At 28.4% G+C, this 23,430-nt stretch overlaps 1 protein-coding gene across 3 annotated transcripts in view; it reads left to right on the forward strand.

Annotated features, from left to right (window-relative positions):
* The window catches only part of LOC107444940 (glutamine synthetase), a 99,467-nt gene that overhangs the window by 67,998 nt on the left and 8,039 nt on the right, over positions 1 to 23,430 (forward strand). For 2 of the 3 annotated variants that reach the window (XM_016059219.4, XM_071183585.2), the window contains exons 2-3: positions 13,836 to 14,022; positions 17,698 to 17,859. In XM_016059219.4, coding sequence (XP_015914705.1) covers positions 13,854 to 14,022; positions 17,698 to 17,859 — 331 coding nt within the window. In that variant the 5' untranslated portion in view covers positions 13,836 to 13,853. Of the gene's footprint in view, positions 1 to 4,579; positions 4,943 to 13,835; positions 14,023 to 17,697; positions 17,860 to 23,430 lie in introns of those variants that run through there. The other variant, XM_016059218.4, reaches the window with a different exon arrangement.

A 23,430-nucleotide genomic window follows, 5' to 3' on the forward strand; every position in this document is an offset into this window, starting at 1 on the left:
TAATATTTTAAAAAATTAAATCAGATGAAGGAAATGTTTCCCTCGTTTTTTAAATAAATGTAAAATTAATGTTAATATTTTAAAAAATTAAATCAGATGAAAGAAATTTTTCCCTCGTTTTTGAAATAAATGTAAAATTAATGTTAATATTGTAAAAAATTAAATCAGAAGAAAGAAATTTTTCCCTCGTTTTTTAAATAAATGTAAAATTAATGTTAATATTTTTAAAAATTAAATCAGATGAAAGAAATGTTTCCCTCGTTTTTTAAATAAATGTAAAATTAATGTTAATATTTTAAAAAATTAAATCAGATGAAAGAAATTTTTCCCTCGTTTTTTAAATAAATGTAAAATTAATATTTTAAAAAAATAAATCAGATGAAAGAAATTTTTCCCTCGTTTTTGAAATAAATGTAAAATTAATGTTAATATTTTAAAAAATTAAATCAGATGAAAGAAATGTTTCCCTCGTTTTTTAAATAAATGTAAAATTAATGTTAATATTTTAAAAAATTAAATCAGATGAAAGAAATTTTTCCCTCGTTTTTGAAATAAATGTAAAATTAATGTTAATATTGTAAAAAATTAAATCAGAAGAAAGAAATTTTTCCCTCGTTTTTTAAATAAATGTAAAATTAATGTTAATATTTTTAAAAATTAAATCAGATGAAAGAAATGTTTCCCTCGTTTTTTAAATAAATGTAAAATTAATGTTAATATTTTAAAAAATTAAATCAGATGAAAGAAATTTTTCCCTCGTTTTTTAAATAAATGTAAAATTAATATTTTAAAAAAATAAATCAGATGAAAGAAAATTTTCCCTCGTTTTTGAAATAAATGTAAAATTAATGTTAATATTTTAAAAAATTAAATCAGATGAAAGAAATGTTTCCCTCGTTTTTTAAATAAATGTAAAATTAATGTTAATATTTTAAAAAATTAAATCAGATGAAAGAAATTTTTCCCTCGTTTTTGAAGTAAATGCAAAATTAATGTTAATATTTTAAAAAATTAAATCAGATGAAAGAAATTTTTCCCTCGTTTTTTAAATAAATGTAAAATTAATGTTAATATTTTAAAAAATTAAATCAGATGAAAGAAATGTTTCCCTCGTTTTTTAAATAAATGTAAAATTAATGTTAATATTTTAAAAAATTAAATCAGGTGAAAGAAATTTTTCCCTCGTTTTTTAAATAAATGTAAAATTAATGTTAATATTTTAAAAAATTAAATCAGATGAAAGAAATTTTTCCCTCGTTTTTTGAAATAAATGTAAAAAAAAATACCATTTTGTAATGCCAATTTTTATGAAAATATAAAACCAATAAACTAGAGAACATTAATAAAAGGATTTCAAAATAAAGGTATTTAGTAAATAAATAGTGTCTTTATTTTAAACATATACCGGAGACCGAGCAATTAGTCCTGGTCCATGACCAGATTTTCATTACCTGACTGGATAGAGTGACAGGATAGTGCGTTTGCTTCCCAATGGAATAACCCAGGTTCGAGTCCCATCAGTGGCTAGTTGATACGAATTCTGCTCTGGGCTCGCACCGATCACAGTGCTGACGTAAAATGTCCTAAGTGGAGACTCATGGATTAGAATCCCCTTGCCATTGGGCTAACCGTAAGAGGTTTTAGTGATTTCCCTCTCTGTGTAGCGCAAATGCGGGTTAGTTCCATTAGAAAGTTGCTCACGAAGGCTAGCTTATTCCAATGCTTGTTCCAAAAGTTTCTTTGTCTTCTGGGTGGGGCACAGAACTATAAGGCTGCGGAGTTGATCATTGAAACCCGTAAACTCAGAATTGGGTTGGCTGTTCAACTGTGGTAGTGGAATAAAATAAAATTTAAAGCCTAATTTTCAAAAAGGCCGCACATAATTTAATGCTGATTGGAAGCTTTCTATGCTACGCTTAAAAGAAAGTAAAGAAATAAGTAAATAAAATTATTTTATGTTATATCAGGTTCAATACACAAGGTGCCCAGAAATTTTTGTTTTATTATTCCATTCTTCATTTATTTTAAGTTTCATTCATTTTCACTCAAATTTTATCCAGTTTCTCAATTCATTTTAGAAGCAAAGCAAAAATGATAATATGTTAAAATAAAATATATTTATAAAAAATTACATTTATGGAAATAAATTATATTATGCAAAAATAACTAATTATTATTAATCAAGCAACTGCTGGCTTCTCTTTACGGCTATTTAATTTGAAGAAATTTTAAAACATTTAGTTTATTCATGTTTAAATTTTTGCATAAAATATTTAAAAAGAAAAACTTAAGAAAATAATGAAATTTTTGCGGAATTTATATCTTTAATAAATTGTATGGCTACGCTACAATGATTTTTCATATATATTTAAATTTTTTGGTTTTAGAGAATGCTCTCAAAGTAAGCTAGAAAATCGAAGGAAATGTAGTTTCCAACTGAAATAGAAGTGGCTAAAAATAGTACTGCGAAATTACTTTTCAATCACTCAGCGCTTGTCGAGCTCAAAACTTTGAAATTTATGGATTTTGTTCCAAAATATCAGGTATCATATGACGTATGAAAAAATGTCCGATGACATTTTAAAAAAAAGTTACTCTTTTCATATTTAATACTCTAAGTGAACGTTTCTACAATAGCACTAATAGGAATTCTACTAAAACTATCATAATGATTTATCTTAGTATCTTATTATAATAATAAGTCAAGAAAAACAAAAATGGCAACATTAGACAAAAGATAGTCTAGAAACCAAGGAGTGTTTCGCAACTACTGCACTTAATATATGTTTATCATTATCATTTGAAAACATTAAGTATTATAGATTAATCTTTCAATTAGTAAACAATCAAATTCTGACGATTCTCTATCGAGTTTAGGTAGAGTTAAATCGATTAAAACCAGTTTTATGAGATATTAGGTGAGACTGAAAAGCGTTTTTAATTGTGCACCTTTCGGGGACATCAAAATAGTCAAAATGATTCTAATTATTCTTCAGATTTTAATAACTTTTTTTTTTAAATAAATAGTAATCTGCAAACTTAATTGCCTTTTTGATATCAATAATTCTAATTGTTCGAATCGATTTATAAATCATTCTAAAAATATGAATTAAGGACGTTGATTACAGAACACTCTCAACTTAAATCATTAAGTACAGAGTATATATGCTATGCTCTAATCATAAAATTAACGAAAAATAATTAATAATGTAAGTAACATAATTAACTATTGTAAAGTAAAAAGATTAACTATATAAAGTAATACAATTAATTACTTAAAATTTAAGTCAAATCGTGAGTTTTTACAACATAGTTACTAAATCCAAAATTTTCGATGATCATCTGTATTTTTTCTTAGTTCATATAAGACAATAAATTTTAATAGTAAAATCTATTGTTTTTTTAATTGCATACTGCTGATTCGGAGTCGTCAAAAATTTTACATAAATCGGAGTCGGAAAAATTTACTCGACTCGGGTCGATCTTGAGAAAAAATATTTATACAAATATTTATTAGTTGGTAACTAAAATTATTTCTCAAGTGAATATTATGACAGCTATTTCGATTATACCTTACCACAAACTTAATGAATCCTTTCTAAACTTTTTTGAACCTATGCTTAAATGAACTATTGAAAAAGAATACAGGAAATTATTGAAACCATAAATATATGAATTATCAATAATTTATCTTAATTTACTGTAAGATCCAAAACCAAATTTATTTAGTTAATTTAATTCTAAAAAAAAAAAAAACTATGCGAATTAATTTATTAGTAGTATTCGTGGTAGTTTTCAAGTTCATAAATGTTCACTACATAATTTGACACATGAGACGTTTATATTTGTGGGAGTAAGATAATGATATCTAGCTTTTATCCGTTTGACGCAGAATTTTTATTAAATTTATTTTTCAGATTGTTTTCATTATCTTGTATTAATTTAGGTTAGAATAAGTGAAGAATATTATATTTAGCATTTTAATAATTTATGAAATGCTGCAGGAAACACCGTTGTCTTTTTCAGAGTTAAAAGTAAAATCTTCCAAACACTGTTAACTTCTAAACAATAGTTTTTCAAATTTGCAGTTATTTAGATATAAGAGAAACAATTATTCAACATAGAAATTTCTTTAATTTTCAAAATCAATTATTGATAATTTTTTGAATATGAATGAAATTATATATGAAAAAAATATAGTATATGAAAAAAATTTATATGAAAAAAATTACATTATAAAAACAATATATACGATAAATAATAAAATTAAATAAATAGCTTAAAATACCCTAAACATTCTTAAAAATGTGGTTTTCCATAAGGATTCACTCTGTCAACAAAAAATTTCTCCTTCTAAACAATCATTAATCATTGAATTATTTATTTATCACATTAAATTTTTCATCCTCAAAAAAAAAAAAAAAAACAGAGCTGCAGCATATTTGTCTTAAACTAATCATTAATGAAAATCACGAGTTTTTCTTTATCACAAACCTTCTAACATCAGACTCCTCATTCACCCCTCACCCCCTTACGAATAAACTATCCCTTCAAATTCCAGGAATAACAAACCCAACGCCCCTTTTTAACAACAACAACAACTTAAAACTGGTGTACACCACGCCCTCTGGCGAAATAGTCAAAAAGCTTAGGAGAATTTTCTCTTCTCTGTGCCCACACAAGTCTGTCTTGTAAGCATAAGCATCAGTAAATATCTAGCCCCGCGGCGACAGAATTGCCAGTGCCAGAATTTAAAGGGGGCTACTCTAGCCATTAGTAACGTTTCTAAATTTTTCTTTAAATTATTTTTATTCTCTAATCTACCATCATGTTGGTGAAAACAGTCATAAGATGTTTACGAATTGCAAAAACCACAAGGATTTTACCTAGTCGTCTCAGTTCAACTTTAGATGCTCAAAATGAATATCACCACAATTTTTGGGTAAATATTTTTAAGTTTTGTGTAAATGTTCTGATATATATTTGAAATCCTGGTTTGCTTAATGTAAATCTTGAAAAATATTTGAATTCGTTTTCTATATTTTTGTGTATAGTTTGGAACTTTATTTTGGATATTGAATTTCTTGTTGTGAAATTCAAAATATCAAATAAGTGTGAATGTTTTGTAAATATTAAAATATGTCCAGCTTTTTTTTTTTTGTCATCTTCTAACATTATCTCAATTTTTTAAATTCTGATATTTGAATACTTTTTCGAAAGCATGCTATCTTCAGTTTATATATATATATAAAATTTTAAATTCGTATATATATATATATAATTTGAAATTTATGTGATGTAAACATATGTAGTGTTGACTGTTTGAGTTCCATTATTTGGTTGTTTTGGCGGTACTTTTTATTTAAAAATTTCCTTTTAAGTGTATAAATTAAAGATTGAATCCGTTGGAAAAATTTAGAATTAAATCAATTAATTTAAACATAAGTGTGAATATATAAATTTTTTTCCTAAGTGTTTCATTCTTATATGAAATTATAATTTTTAAATTAACGACAATCTTCTTCAAAGTGACGTAAGCAAAATTTTATTTTATGCTCCATTTAGAAATCTGAATTTGGTAAGTAATGAAAATTAATGCTTTTCCATGTCTCACAGTCTCTTGCATACTTTTTTTTTTAAAAAAAAAAACTTCAATTGCAGTTGTTCTAATATCTGTTAAACTAATTTGATTTAACATTTAGTGAAACATTTCATCCTCAGAAAAAAAGAAAAGAAAATCACGGCTCTTCAAACAATTAAAATAGCGAAAACGTAAACGCTGGAATAACGCCAGTGATTCTAATGCTTGGCATTATGTCATTTATCAAGTGAATAAGTAATTATTTAATTAAGTTTAAAATACTTCCTAGAATATCGAGATTTATTTTGGTGCAATGAGCTCGAATTTTAAACATTGTGAGATTATTATTATTATTATTTAAATATTTCATTGAAAAATAGTGTAGTGATAGAAATACTTATGAAGGTGAGTGAAAAGTCATCTAAAAAGACTAACAATTGGGATTGACAGAAAAAAAAAATCATTTTGGCAGAGGTTGTTTAAAGTTCCAAATTATAGACATCAAACAGTTGTGAATTGTTAAGTGTTTCTTCTCCATTTGCCAAGAAGTTTAAAAGTGCTTAAAATATAATTTTAGAGAAGAAAAATCACAATATTGTGGTTGTTGAAAGTTTTACCACTAAATAAAGGTTAAAAAAGCTTCTTATTTATAAATTGATTCATGGAATCACCGATTTAATTCTCTGATTCACCCATTTGCTGTTTCGCAGATTCATAGATTACTTCGTTCTTTTTTATTTTTGCTCTTTCACCAATTCAAGAATCTTTCGCAATAATACCTGCCACAGCTGCGTGAACTTTTAATGATATGCTTATGAAATGAAAAGTGAATTATCTTATTAATTATGCATAAAATTAACCAATTGAATAAACACGCTAAAAATTTCAACGGGAGAAAATTAAATAATCAGAGCTTTTCGCACTATTGAATGATGCTTGTAAGAGTCATAATTTTCTCGCCAACTTAAAACTAGGTTTATAAACCTTAAATAAATAGACCGTGTTAAATTTGCATTGCACTAATCAATACAACATAAAGCATCCCTTATTTTATTGAATCCGTGTAATGAAATTGAAGCTTACACGCAAGTTTTTGTATATTTGAACTCAATTTAGAATACGAGGAAGCGGGTACTCTTGAGTCTATAGCGGATTGCTATATCGCGGAAAAAACTTCATGGGATGAGTTCAGACGAGCCAGGTGTAAATGATGAAGTTTCAAGTGTTGAAAGTTTTTATTTTGCTTTCAAAATTATCAAATTGCAAGCAAATTAACGGGCTATATCAGTACATATATATTATATATGCTAAATTTTATGCGTGTAGAGAGCAATATACGCTATATATATTATATATTGCTCTCTTTCTCCCAACACTAGCTAAATCTGTCATTTATTCGTAATTTGATGTTTTTTTTTTTAAATTTTGTTTTTTTTATTTTTTAGCAACCATTTAAAACTTCAGTTTACTCTTGGTTAATCTGAATGTAATCAAATTGCAAACAAATTGTGACAGGATTACTTTCCCTCTCCTTAACAGTAGCTGATCCTGTCATAATTTGTTTGCAATTTGATTATGATCAGATAAGCCAAGAGTCAACTGCGAAGTTTCAAATAATTGCTTTGCATTTTTCAAAACATCAAATTGTGACAGGATTACTTTTCCACTCCTTAATTGTAACTCCTGTCATAATTTGTTTGCTGTTCGATATATTGAAATAAAAAACCACCATTCGGATCTTTATTTTTGGTTTATCTGAACGAAATCTTTTCTATACGAATGGTTTCTGAACTTCCTTCTCTTCGTAGACATAGTCTTGAAAACGCAATAACTTCCAACCGATGTCGGTTAATGAGCCATGTCTTCACGAATTTCTTAAATTACTTTTTTGTTACCTATAGAGCAGACAATTAATAAATCATTAATGATAGACTCATTTATTTGCTTGATAAAATAGTTACATTTTCCTTTTCATTAAGTCATAACGCCTATATAAATCATGGAAAATTAATTATCTAAGTCAACACGTTATCCACTTTCAATTTCACCAGCTACTTAGTCAATACATTCTGACGTAACGAATTTAATGGCAGTTAACAAACATCACTCGAATTTAATGCCGGCGTTCCTACAAACCTCCGTGGGCAGTGCAGTCTTACAATGTACAATATTTTATAACCGATGTTGAACAGCAGACCCGATTCTGAGTTTATGACTATCAATGTTCAACTCCGTATCCTTGTAATTTTGAACCCAACCCTTTTGACAAGGGAACTTCTGGATCAACCATTGGAGCAAACAGGCCATTAACTTTTTTAATGAAACAAGCCCGTCTTTGTGTTACACTTAGAGAAAAATTTACGAAAATCTCCCACGGTTAGCCCGACCACAACTCATTGTCAAATATTACTAAAATTATTTTGAAAGAATTCCCTTTACATCTTTTGGAGAAGCTAAATTAATCTGGAAGTATAATTGGCTCAGGGGATCGAGACCTCGCATCCCAGGTTCGAATCTCAGCGATGACTGACAGATACGAATTCTGCTAATAAAAATATTCTCAGTGGTAGACGGATCACCGGTTTAAATCCCCTTGTCAGGCACAATCGCGAGAGTTTCGAGCGGTTTTCTATTCAATGAATGTTATTAATTCAAACCAATGCATTGCATGTTCGATCAATTCTGGTTAATTTAATCAAGAAATTCGTTTTGTTTTTTCTCTCCGCTTTGAATCAAAAGAATTTTTTTTTACTTACAATTTAGCTCGTAGCCGCATACAAATGTTATACCTAAAACCTTACATTCAAACCAATGCAGTTACATTTTGTTTAGTGTAAGGGCTGTTTCTTGGGCCGATGCACGATTTGATTCTTTTTTAGTACCTACCATCCACTTCGACTGCTTGAACTGTCAACGAGTTGGTGGTAGGGCCTGTGTTTGTGGCGAATATATTCGCAAAATTTATAAAATGGTGATCGAAGTTCCTTAAATATAAAATTTTGGATTCTACTGAATTGAATGCAAAAATTTATACTATTGCCATAAGAGGCGATACATTTTACTGAATTGTTTTTACCTAGAAAATGAACGAATAATTAATGGTCAGAGAAGTGAGAAAATAACTTTAAAAAAATACGTTATATAGTGCATGATGAAATTTAACTCATTAAATAATAGCTCCGTCATTCCACGAGTAGGAGTCTGAAGTGCAGACACCCTTATTAGCATAGGCTGACCTTGGTAAGTCAGGTCAAATGATAGGACAGGGTGATTAATCATAGAGGTCAAAAGTAGCAGTCATGGATATCACTGCAAAAAGTTCTCCCCTTTCTCTTCTAAATTTTAACTGTCGAATTGAAGCAGTATATGCGTTTACATTCCTTTCTCAATTAATGCTCATTCAAATAAATTTGTCCACTAATCGAACAATGAAATTAGGTGAAAACGATTATTTGAAATATCCCAAAGTCTAAATAACGACGTGCTTGTTTAATACATTTAATATTTTGAAATCTAATTCACAAATATTTTTTCTTCTTCGAGTTACAACGTGTGGTCTGTTTAAAAAAAATGCTAAATCTAAGCATTGTCACCAATGAATTTCTTAAATCTTTTTTTAAGTTAAGTTATAGAAAATATATTTAGATTTGAGATATTTTGTGATTTTAAAAGGAAACAAGTGAAATCTGTAGAATCGATTGATCTCAACTGCCAGAAGTGTGAACATAGGGGTCAAATATTATATTTGCTCTAAATTATCTTAATTGATTTACTCGGCAGAATGCTTTGAAACATGCAAACAAAGTCGTCGAACGTTCAGAAAGTTAGAGTGAACGTCATTCATAGTTTTTTTTTTTTTTTTTTTAACAAAATTATACCTATATAATTTTAATATACGATTAGTGTACTACGTATTAGTGTATACTATATAATTTTAATATACGATTAGTGTAACAGAAACTTTATTTAAAATTACATTTTATAATTGAAATTTTTTAAAAAAATAGTACATCTGACGCAGATAGGACACGGTGTCCCTTTTATATATATATATATATATATATTTTTTTTTTTTTTTTGACTCTCTAATTTGCAGCAAAAATATATTTGGTATTTATTAATTATTACTATCCATTATATACATCCACTACATGCTACAAACTGCTGCGATACATAATTACAGCGCCAAAGGGTTAAGAGACAGTGACGAATTTCGTCAGAGAAAAATTATTTTTTTATTAGTACAAACGGATTTAATATTATGTAAATCAGAATTGTGCTATGTAATGGAACACAAAACTAATTGAGAGTCCAATTTAAATCTGAATACTACTCAGTCCTGTTTCAAACTGTATAATAACTGTGAAATTTCATTATCGAAAGTCATCTTTATTAGTATAATGTGAAAATAATACTTACGATACTTATCATATGGGTCAAACGTACCGAAGAACCCGTAAAATTTCAATTAGAAATAGTTGCAGAAATAGAATAGATATATAGTATATAGAAATATTAGCAACATGTTTGCTTGAGGAACAAATTTTAAGTTGCGATCATCTTTCTTTCATCTCCTAATTAATAAGTTGTAAATCCATTGTTTCTAATTGAAAACAATGAGACGTAAACAACAGCCTTGGCATTGATCCAATTTGTTCCTTTTTTTCATCATATATTCAGTTGGTAAACAGACAGATTTTAACAACAAAAAACAATTTCGTTTGGAGAACGTATGAGATTCATCTATATGAGCAATTCCTCCAATCTTAGTTTTATATTAATTTAATGAATTATTGATTGATTTAATGAAGTTTTTTTCGGGTAAGGAAAATTTTACTAGCAATTTTATGGTTTGATTAAGTTAATTTTTGGGTGCTTAGTTTTTAAATTTTTGTGTTTTTAACTTCAAAGTGATTAGTAATTTTTATTTGATTTGACAAGTTCGTTTTGATGTGAGTATTACAAATTACGAGTTAGGGCCATATCGGGATTAAGACATATTTTTTCCTTAAAGATATTTTGTTTTACATAAAACTGTTTCATAGTATTATGTCCAAATAAGTAATTGATAATTTCCCAGTATTTCCAATAGGGAAGTCTCCAGTAGTCGAATATTTTCCCATTCTGTGTAATTTTTTTTTAAATTTTAAAGCATCTATTTTTATGATGAATAAACTCATATTCAATTGAATAATTATTCCTCCATGTTAATTTACCGCTATTTCCTTTCCTATTAAGTAACTAAATAATATTTTTTGATTTCATTTCATTTATTAAAATGTTTCATATTGAACATAGTAATTAAATTTCAAAGTGAAAGAATTTACCAAACATAAAATAAAAAATACTTCCAACCTCGAGTTTTAAAATATAAGGCTTTATGGAACACGATGAATAAAATGAAACAAAAAATATTCATAAATATGAATTAACTGTTTTATAAAAAGGGAAATAGTATTAGTCTGTCACCGTAAGTTGACATAAAGGAAGTAGAATCTCTTCTCTGTCCCATTCCTTCTCTTTAAGAAAAATGAACGACGTGTGTCATGAAGTTAATTTACTTTAAATATCTTTGATAATAGTTATGCATCCTTTTTCCAAATATGATAGCTTTTGCTAATAAGTAGTTCTAACGTAGGAAAAGTTTAAAAATAAATGTGTGTTGAAAATTGTCTCTAAGATCTGTGCACATTTTGTTGATAAAATTCTAAATATATTCTATTTTTCTGAATTTGTCTGCCATCGTTTTTCTGTGACTGTCTGTGTGTTTTCCGGGCTTCTTTTTATTCTAGCTGTTAACGTGTGACGTAATAACGTTATCACTAAAAGTTATTATTCGTTAAAAATAAATTTGCTGTTTTTGTACCTTAATTTACGTCGGTGGGTAACAGGGTACCTGTCGGTAATAACAGGGTGCTTGCTATGAATGACCTGTTTTCCCAGTTTTCCCCTTTTACTTCAATCCCTAAGAAAACAAGGGGGGGGGGGTATCCACAGTAAGTCTGTAGTATATCAAAAAGTGACAGTATATAACAGAACATCATTGAAACCTTACACAATATTGATGATAAACTTGACAATATTGATGATATTATCTCATATTTCAGGTATTATAGGTATAAATGTAGCGGGTTGTTTTGGCTATAATCAGAAGTTTTTTTGGCTTTATGTTAATAGAAATCTCCCCCCCCCCCTTTTTTTTTTCTTTACCTATTCGATTTTTTTTTCCTGTGCCGCAGGTGGAGGGAAGAGCGAGTTACTCCTTATCAATATGTATGTATTTAAATACGAACTTCATAAACATATAACATGTTTTATTCACATTAAATTTTTGTTTGCGTCAGATTATAGCACAAAATCAAACTGACTTTATTTAAGAGGGACAAACCGTTGCACAGTATTAAATATGTGTGCTTCTATACGCTGTTCAATTTTAATACTGCGGCACAAATGAATAATTTTATCATATTGCATTAATAAATAAGTATTTCGTTGCTGAAACTAGAAAAATTATGTTTCGTGGAAGTTAACCATTTTTGGAATCAAAAGTAAAATTAGCTTTAGGAATTTTTATCACTGAGTATTTCCAAGGAAAAAAAATCTCTTTAAATCATATTATGAGGTATTCTTCATCTATGAAAATGTATGAAATTCATATACTTAAAGAATTTTGAAGCATTCTAAGACATTGTTTTGTAGTGACGTAGAGTGCAAAAAGGATGCAAATTTATATTTTAAAAATAAAAGATGCTAAGTGACTAATTTCCCTTGTCCTTTCATTTATTTAATATCAATTTTCTGCTAAAATTAAAAAAAAAAAAAAATAATAATTGTTTGAAAATCAAAACTTTATTTAAATTTGCCTAAAATATTAAAAACTGCGTTAATCTCTTTTCGAACTACGTAATGTGTGAAACGTGAATATTAAAAATGCAATCTAAACTTTATGTTGAGATTTAAAGAAATCTTTTAAATTAATCATCTCCTCTATTATGATCCAATTTCCTTAATTCTGGCACATTTAACTGATTTTTGTTGTTTGCTATAATACTTGGACAGAACAAGCTCGCCAGCTATTAGCCTTTTGCACATTAAGGCAGGAAAACGTGTATTATGTTTTCCAGCAAAGAGAGCATGACAAGAGAGCACCACAAGGGTAAAAGCACGTCTTGGCTCAGAATCCCACAGATAGATGGCAGTACCACTCATCTTTATTTCCCCAATTTAGACGTAAATCTGATGTAGAAGAGAATTTTTTCCAAATCCCTGTCAGTAGAAAAAATCAACGCAAGCGACAAAAATTCAAAATTGAGATTTTTGTATATTTGACATCTTTTTAAGGTGAACTACATATTGGAAGAAAATTTTTTCAAAAATTTATTTTATTTTATCAGTTTTTTTAGATTCTATTTTAGTGTTCATAGCATTAGCAATAGAAGGAAAACAGTTGTCAAGCCACTTTTTTCGGAATCAATCATGAAGCCCTTAGTACATTGTTTTTTTCAATTGCACGGCAGTATACCCATGGTACTACTCAGTGACAGAGCACAGGACATTTGATTCCACAGATTTCACGAACGCATATACCGCATGAACATAGTGAGTCTAAGCTGTGTCGAGGATAGAGACACAGCTAACGAGTCCGATTTTCTCACTACTGGGCTACCACAGTCCACTTATTTTTTCATGTTTAAAATTTAAAAGAGAAAATTAATTATCAATATTTATTCTTTGAAAAATGAATGACTGATTTTAAGCGAAAATAAGCAAATTTAAGAAATTTTTTAGGTAGATTTTTTGCTTAAATTTCTTTTTGAAAAAATTACAATTTTCAAAAGTTTTCTTTGCCCTAAGTTTTCCATTTTAGTTTTTTTCTTGAATTCCAATAATCGTAGTTTCCATGTCATTTACTGCACCTGTGAGTTTTTTCCTTATTTCCTATGTTAGTAGAAAAATACTCGGCAATTCTAGAAAACATTTAAAAAATGGGAAGAAAAAAAATTAGAAAAAGAAAAGCTGATTATTTTTTTTCCAAGCGAAGTACGTTTGATTTTGCAAGGTAAAATATCCATCTGAGAGAAAAGAGGCTTTTCAACTCAACGATCCAACAGTGATTTATTTAGATAATTCTCTTAAGCAAAGAAAATAATGAACTTTGGAAAAAATAAATAAATCTCAACTGTAAAAAATAAACTGCTTAACCTACTTAAGGTATTAATTGAAAAAGAAAAGATACATTTTCTTCTTATTTCAGAAACGTACTGCTGAAGACATGGCTGGGACTAGTCCTTTCAAACTATCCAAACAAACTCTGAATAAATACTTGTCTCTGCCTCAACCTGAAGGAAAAGTCCAATGCACGTATGTCTGGATTGACGGCACTGGTGAAAATGTGCGATCCAAAACCAAAACTCTAGATTTTGTCCCCAAATCACCATCTGGTAAGTGTTTTCAAGTCCATTCTTATATTACTATTTAATCTAGCATACAGAGGTATTTTTAACAGGAAGATTGTGCCCTTCCCTGACGGAAGGGCACAATAAGTGTGAATTATTTTATTAATGCAAATGTAAAGTTTTTTTTTTCCCAATAAAATCTGCACCTTTTTTTGAAATACGTGTTTCGTTGCTTCCGATGCCAACTTTGTCCTCGAGAAGGCAATATGAGTCTTTCTTTGTTGTCAAACTTTTATCAACTAACTTCAACTAACTTTTTTTGCAATCGTTTTCTATTTTTTAAACTTTTATCGTTTTCAAACTTTTATTCTGTTTTGACACCATCTTTTATCGTTTTCTCTAAAATTATTACTTGAGAATATACAAAAAAAGTACTAAGTCAAGAAAAAAAACAACAACAAAAAAATATGGGGGGGGGGAGAGAGAGAGAGAGAAAGAGAGAAGGAAAGAAAAATAGAACTTATCATGACTGACGAATAGTTCATTTTAACTAAACAATTTCTGAAAGATTTAAAATTAACAAAATTAAATAAAAAAATGAAGTAAAAATTTATTAAGATTAAACACGATCATACTTGACGACATAACTTCATTTGCCTCTGAAACTTATGAAGTAGGTAAAAGTCAACTCGTTTCGAACGCTCAAAAATAAGTGCTCTTTCTCAAGACTCGCTGGACGTGTACTTACTTGGCTTTTACCTTCACGTCTAGCGGGCCTAGAGAATGGGTGCCTATATTTTTAAGCTCTTGAAACATGTCGACTTTTACCACCTTCATAAGTTTTTGAAGCAAATATTTTTATGTTATCACGATCACGTATCTTTTCATTTTAGTTTCTTGGGAACGTTCCTTTAAGACACGAGCATATTTTATTGATATCCACCGTTGGACTTCTTATTATGATAAGCATTTATTGGCAATTTTTTACTAGAGAACAAATTATTGTTTCCTTTTAGTTTTCAAAGATCTTCCATCAGATCTAATTTTGATTTTTAAAAAATATTTTTTAGAGCATTCGAGAAGGTTTTTAAAGTGGGTCAGTGTCTTTGGTCCTCAAAGTGTTAACCTTAAGTGTTAACCGTTAACCTTTTTCCCGTAAAATTCACACGGCAAGCAAGTAATCTTCCTCCCCTCCTATTTTTCTTTGGTTAATGGTTTGTGAATACTACTTATTGTTATTCGTTTTATTTTATGTAGCTAAATATGTGAAGAAATTTTAATCATTGCAACAATGGATGTTCAGAACAAAAATTTGTACATTCCCCCCCCCCCCCCGATCATTCCATACTTATTGCTATGTTCTGAGGAGAAAGTTTTATTAAGAGATGTTATAAAGTTATAGCAAGTTTTGCTTTTTAAATTTTTTATTTAAGTGCTATATTAAATGAGTGATGTGAAAGAGTGGTTGCAGTGATCGTAAAAAGCAGGGACATTCAACCTTACATATTTTTATGGAATCCTTTCAGCTTGCCGTTCTCTTGTAGGAACATCGAAAATCGGACGGTTTTTCTGTCTGTAAGTCCCGAAAAATTGAAAGATAAAAACTCATTTTGAGTGTATTTTTTTCCAGAAAAGAGTCAATCTGTCTGCTACACGACATTATATCATGAGGATGTCATTAAGTTGCCAGTTCATGATTAGAATTTAGAGAAAGTCGACAGGTGATAGACATTTTGAAATTTCTTCTTGTTTGAAATTGTTCAGCTGATCGAATTTCTGCTCGTCGCAATATTTCACGTACTTCATGGTCGTCTACCGTGAACTCTACTCCTTTATTAATATTTATGAAGTGCGAAAGAAGAAATTTTTCAATAAATTTCTCGCATCATACATTTTAACAGGAAAAGAACTAATAATTTATTTCTTTAAATGTTGGAAATTTGTCGTTGTTTTTCATGACTTTCGTTTTGTCCAACGCTTGTTAAGCTAATTATGAAAAAGGCACGAAATGTTAATAATAATAAGAAGAAAATGTACAGTTTTGTGCATTCTTGACCTAATCTTTTAACACTGCACCAATCAAAAGTTAGTTTAAAAGTTACACCAATGGTTCATTGTTTTCGAAAATAGAATTATTCAAGGATTTTAATGAATTTCATTAAGGTTAAAAAATTCTCGCCTAATTTGCTGATTTTAAAAAAAAAAAAAATTATTAATATTTAAAGTATTATATTTTTCGTTCGTTTTAAGTAGTTGAAGGTCATTAAAGTGATTAAGTTCGTCTAAATTAATTTAACGGACGCGATTTTAAGTTTTTTGTCCGCACTTTTTTGAGTTATTAATTGATAAACACGCTGACTTTAAAAGCATTTCCGTCCAAGTCTGCACAGTAAAAAGTACACGTTTTGTCCCCAGAATTTTCCTGTATATTTAACGGTTTAAAACTGTTTTGTTAACAAAATGGTTTTTCTCGGTTTTTCTGTCTAATAACTAATGGTTAATAACCGTTGGGCCAAAGTTTAGTTTTGGCTCATGCAGTTTTGCGTTCCTTAGCAGTTTTTTTTTGCAGTTTTGCGTTAACCTTTTCTACAATCATTTAAAATTACTTTCTATACTTGCTCTTACTTATTAGCAATTACTTTATAGATTTGAACATAGTATAAATAAAACTGCAATTAGATGCAGTTTTAGCCTTATGGCTAACAGATACAATATTGAATCGAAATCAACTCTATTATAATTTTTTTATTAATAAAATACTCGCAATGGCTTAGGGGACAGAGCGCACGCCTCCAGGTTCGAACCCTAGCGAAGACAAGTCGATACAAATTCTGCCCATATTAAATATTCCCCATTACCTACACAGCAGATTTGTTGTAAAATCTTATTTTATAACTGTAAGAGAAAATTTTTTTTATTACGATACGGTTTTGCACGACCACAACCGTAAAAATCACACCAACAAATGAAAAAAAAAGTTTTTTTGCAATGTTCTTTATATTTCACAATTCTCGATCGATTACGAAATTTAATTTCTTTTTATTACTATACACATTATGCAAAGAATCAGTAATTAAAATATTGCAAATCAATTTAATTTTTGTGAATTTCGCAGAAATCTGAATTGTAACAATTTTGAAATCCCTACCCTGATATTGACAATTATCTACGTCCTGCTATTGACTCTACAAACTTTATTAACCCTAACTTCTGGTATTCTAACTTAATGTCGTATTTTACGCTAATGCACTTACTTTCAATGTTCACTATAGCTGTGTTAGTTTTATGTTGTCAGCATGTGTTATAATTACTGTGTTTACTTTATTTCCTATATGTTATAGTTTTATGATTGCCATCGTGTGCTAGCATAATTTGTAATTCTCATGTTGTATTTCATGTTAATAATTACAGATTAATTGACAAATTAATGGCAATGATAAATATTGGCACTCTTACGAAACCAATAAATAGTATACAATTTGTTTTTATATTATCAAATTTTCTTTTTAAATTCAGTTTTTAAAACAAAAAAGGAAAAATAATGTTGTATATTTTTTCCTTTTTAGATTTTTGTATCATTTATTATTTTGATTGTGTTATTAACATAAAAAAAAATACTTTTAATTATCGCATAAAAACTAACTTTCTATCGAAAACAAATTCCACGAAAATAATATTCCACAATTGAATAAAAAAAATCATTTTTTTCCCCCATTGCAGAGCTTCCCATATGGGATTATGATGGTTCTAGCACCTATCAGGCAGAAGGTTCCAATTCTGATGTATATTTATATCCCGTTGCAATTTATAAGGATCCTTTTCGTGGAGGCAACAACAAGCTTGTGCTTTGCGAAACATACAGATTCAACAAACAACCTACTGGTAAGTAAAACAATATGGAGAATTAATAAATTTAAAAAGTTAAGTTTGTTTTGGAAAACAGTTAGAGAAAACAGGATGTAGTTTTCTCCTTAAATTAAATAAGCTAACAACGATTTAATTCATTAACATTATTATCATGCAAAAACTATATTTAAAATAGTTATTAAGAATTATGTATCATTAAATTGAATTGATATTATCTTTCCTTTTCCCTGGAAAAACAATTCTTCCAGGTGTCGTAAAACTGTGTCAAGTGCAAAATCTAGGATACGGAAAATAGCGCAGGATTGGCAGTAAGCCAAATTCTCCTCCTTGTTGTTCATAGGCAGCTGATCGTTGCTATAGCGACCATTTTCGGGTCTGAGATGCTGAAGCTGCACAAGATCTTGTTGACAAAATAATATCGCGGAATTAATGGGCGTTTTACTCTTAGCTTTTATTGCAGAATATGTTATCTGTAGTGAATAAAACTGATATTGATCGCCAAATAATGCAAATAAGGGCAACAATGTTTCCATGCAATTTAGGCTTTTATTAACGTGCTTACTAACTTTAAATGGTGTTATTTATTACGAATACATGACAAATATCGTTGTTTAGAATTACAATATCCGCACATTAAACCTGAATTTGTTTCATATTAGATTCATATTGTCTTTTCATTTTCTGATAATTGTATACACTTATAGCTTTGCTTTGCTTTAAATCTTTAAGACATTTATTATTTATTTTTAATTTTTTATTTATTTATTTTTTGTTTATAGAACCTACAAGTAGAAATTTCCGTTTAAAATAATTTTGTTATGTTTATGGGGAAAGTTTAGATTAATGTAATTTTATTTATGAAAGGAAGTTAAAATATGCGAAAAATTAATTTTTAAATTATCCTCCGATTCTTTCTCAATCTAACAAAAAGGATTTATTTATATTTCTTGATATAATGATGTCCAAATATTAATATTTTGGTAACAATATTTCCGTAGAAAACGTATTGTTTTTTTTTTTTTTTAAATGTTTATAGGTCAATAAAAACTTATCGATGATTAATCCTTATCTTTCTGTCTATGGTCCGATTTTTCTGAGATTGTCTTCTTTTTCTTTGGGTTGAAATAAATTAACATTTCTATGATTTAAAGGCATAGAAGCCCAATCTTGGGTAGAAGCCCCTGAATTATGGTCGATAACTAAACTATAGTGATACAGTTGCAGAACACAATGAAACAAACAGTTTTCATAATGGAACACGAATCTCAAATGCAAAGGTTTGCATGAGCTAATTGAAATTAAACAAAAGTACAAGATACCAGGTGAAGCTTACATTTAAAGGAATTCTCACATTGTGTTGGTTTAAGTACTCCGCGATTGTACTAAAAGTTGATAGTTTGAATAAATCTGTTCAATAGTATCCAATAACGTTGCGGCTCTGCACAGTTGATGTCAATAAATATGTTTTTCAAATTATCTTAGCAATTATTTGAAATCCCGACAGTTTCATAAATATTTGCACCAAAACGCAGACTTATTAAAATAACTTTTTGGTGAGGTATACACGTAAAATTGGTATTAAGTTCCCGTGGCACAATTATAATTTTGAAAACTCTTTACGAATTCAAACCTAAAAACCGGTTAATATATTTTGGTCTTCAAGAGGAGTAATTCACTATAAGTTAGTTAAACGATAATTATTCATAGTTAGAATTGTTTTGGATGATTTTATTTTGCAGATTTTTCTCTTTAAAAGTAGGTAGAATAAACGCCTATTCGAAGAAATCTCCAAATGAAAAGCAATACAATATTTTATTTTACATGCGGCTGAAGAAGATAGATGAGACTGGTACGAAGGTAATGAAAGGGTTAAATTTGAACTCAGAATTTTAAGACTATTAGTACTACTAGCAATATAAGAGAGCACCTTTATGAAAATCTTGAGCAATTATAGAAATGATTAGAAGAATTTTCGAATTTATTTAAAACAAATTTATTCTAGTGCCAGACTTAGTTTTTAGCATTACTGTTTGGTTTTATTATTATTAAGTACTACTTACATTGAAATGGTCGCAGCCTATTTGAAAAAAGCTTATTTCGGTAACCTAAATATTCAATCCAATTAAACTCAAAAAATAAAAAATTAAAATTTTTTTTTCAATATGTTGAATTTTATGGATAAATATTTAATGTTTGAGCAACGATTCCAAGCTGCTGTATGGGAACAAAAAGGGAAATTTTACAAACTGGTTAAACTACTTTCTTACATTTTTAAAATCACCAAAAATTAAAAGCTCTTTTTTTTTTTTTTTTTTTTTTTTTTTTTTTTAAATCTAAGTAACTTACATGCAGATAATCTACTCTGGCATCGTTTCGATTGCTAAAGCTGATGAGTTAAAAAAAAAAAAAGAAAAAAAGAAGATAAAATACCACTTAATTATTTTGGCGTCAAATAGTTGGTGCATTATTGGCGAAGTCAAAGCAAGAAAAAACTTCAAATAATATTACAAAATATTTAAACAATTAAGTACAAATCTTATGAATTTTGTTTCCTCTTAACTAAATTTAGCTTTTAATAAAAAAAATAAACCTTTTGTTACGAAAATTTAGCTGTAATAAAGTTCCTCAAATCAATCAGTATAACTACTAACTTATATACTAACTACTAACTTATATACTAACTACTAACTTATATACTAACTACTAACTTATAACAACTAATAAAATTCTCTTGCTTAAATTGAAACTTTCAAAATAATCATAAATTTTTGTGAACGTGTATGCAAAATATCGAATTTCTTAAAATAAATATCACCAATAAACAGTAATAGGCAGTTTTTATGGGTAGCATTTTAATTTGTCTTTTCTCTACGTTATACACATTTTTTATTACTTTGAAACTATAAACTAGACTGGATTTAAATAGTTTAGAGTTTAACAAGAAACTCTATGAAAGAAAGTTACTGTGTATTTTACCATCACTTACTTAATTTTGATAGGAAGCGCCAATTCATCGTTATACTTGAAATAGGGGCACAAATTCAAAATTATTTTAAAGATAAAATCCTAGGAGACGTTACCAATGACGATTCATTAGGACTGCATGACAAACAATACCTGATAATAGGATTCCTGAATTTGTTGGCTGCTGGTATCGTCAACTGGGATTGAATCTTTAAAAGCTATTAATAAAGTATTTACATATATGGTATTCGCAATTCATAAGTGATGGTAAAATAATCTTTCTAGATTCTTCAGCTTCTAGTTACTTCTGATAATTCTTCAAAATACGATCCTTTTCACATCAAATTAAATTAAGCGATATCAAACCAATATACTAAATTTCCTTGCAATGGAAAAAGAGCGTATAAACTATATCAATGTTTTTTAAGACATCGAAAACCAAAACGAAAATAAATAAATAAAATCGTTTAATACTTATTTGCGACGAATGTTTCCAAGTTTATAAAAAAATAGTGAGTGCTTCGTCCGCTAGAACACTTGTACTACTAACACAGACAAAATGAGAAGCATAAGCTTAAAATAAGTAAAAATTAAGAAATAAATACAGCCAGGAACAGATTATTGGTTGGAAAAAAAATTTTTTTTTTTGCTTAAACTTTTGTTTCAGAGACATGTTTATTGGCATTAAAAAAAAAAAATTTCGAATGTAATTACATCACTTACGCGTGAAGATGAAACTGAAGTTTATCATAACGCCTAAACTAGTGCTTGTTATAACCCTCAAAAAATTAAAATACATTTAATAAAAATAAATTTAAAAGTGAATTTGCGTATCAACCACCTCTGGTAAATTTGACGTTGTAAAAGAAAGTGAGAAATGGTTATTTGGTTAATATTTTGAAGTCTGAAAAAGAAATTGCTTTAGCAATATAATATTTGGAATAAATGATATTATAATAAAGTTTGGAAAAAACTGAAACAGTAAAGATTTTTGCTTACTTAGGATCAATTATTACTATTGACAACAGAAAGACTCGGTTTTTTATTTCAGGAGTCAATCTGGCAAATAGGCTGTCTATGAGCTGAGAAGATTTATTAAGTCTAGGTTTCTTTCTAGAAAAACAAAGTTCTTAATTTACAAAACTCTTGTCAGGCCAGTCTTGACATACGCTTCTGAAGCTTGGACAATGCTAAAACTGGAGGAAAATTGTATCAATATTTGAGAGAAAGATTTTGCGGAGTATACTTGGTGGTGTAAATGAAACAATAACTGGAGAAGGAGATCTAACTTAGAACTGTACAGGATTTATAAACAACCCGATATTATTAAATACATAAAAATAGAAAGAATCGGATGGCCCACTTGATTCGAATAAGTGATGACAATACAATAAAAAAGATACTGCTTTCTTAGACCCACTGGAACAAGAAGGCGGGGAAGGCCGCGGTTGAGATGGGCTGACTTGTTGGAGTCTGATTTTCTTGTAATTAATGAAAAGAATTGGAGATCAAAGTTAAAGCGGAAGTCGTTATGGAGAAATCTTCAGAGGAAGGCATTGGCCCATATTGGGCTGTCTGGCCAACTATGATGATGATGGAAAAAATTGCTTTAGAAATATAATATTTAAAATACCATAAGTTAAAGTTAGGAAAAATTGCTTTAGCAATTTTATCAGAAAACAAAAACTATGTAACTTTTTCTTTATAATTTATTTTCTTTTTTATTCTTTTTCCTCTTATTTTTTTCTTCTTACTGTTCTGTGCATTGTCATTGGACTTAAAAACATAGAATGGGATTATTAAAAAAAAAATGACCCATTAATCTTTGGTTGTCATCAACATACAGTTAATGAAAGTTACAGGATTATTTAATAGCAAATTATTTATTTCTACCTTATTAATCAGTAACATGTATTTATAATCCCTCATAAATGTTACGGCTTTGATAGATTATTATTCGAAATCAAATGCTTGAAACTGAGTGTTTATTATATATCTTTATTACATAATAGAGAAATCTCATGACGTCATATTATTCGACGTTTACGGTAAAGATATCGTTTTCCATTATTATTAAACGGTGGAAAGGTTATATTTATTTCTATAATAAATTTTATGTAAAATTGTTCAGTCAACGAATGCAATAAAAGTTATGTATCCAAAATAACTTTATAAAATTTTGACTACTTTGACTATTATAAAGTTTGACTACTTTTCCTCACATTTAACCTGTGCGGAATGACAATACAAGTTTTAATTGTTGATTGACGGCTACAAGCAAAATATTTTAATTAATAAAAGCTATTATTTCAATTTTTTGAAGTATAATTAATTTCTTAAATTACAAATTTTCATTTTTTATGAAGTCAATTTTTCCATACTTAACGTAGCATTGGTCCAACACAGTTTTCCATTGTCAGTCTAGCATTGATTTCGATATATTTTGTTGTTGCTATCAGCATGACATTAATAAAGTATTCTTTTCCTGTAAAATATTTTTGTTTTCCTAATTTAAAGGTTTTTACCTGTGATGCATAATTTTTTTTAAAATTACTCTCTGCTATTACGTTTTTTAATTTTTTTCTCCCAAATTCAGTTTAAAAATAAGAGTTTTTTTTTCAT

This window comes from Parasteatoda tepidariorum, chromosome 3 (assembly GCF_982258835.1).
Source record: "Parasteatoda tepidariorum strain Cologne lab strain chromosome 3, Ptep-v5.0, whole genome shotgun sequence".
NCBI lineage: Eukaryota > Metazoa > Arthropoda > Arachnida > Araneae > Theridiidae > Parasteatoda > Parasteatoda tepidariorum.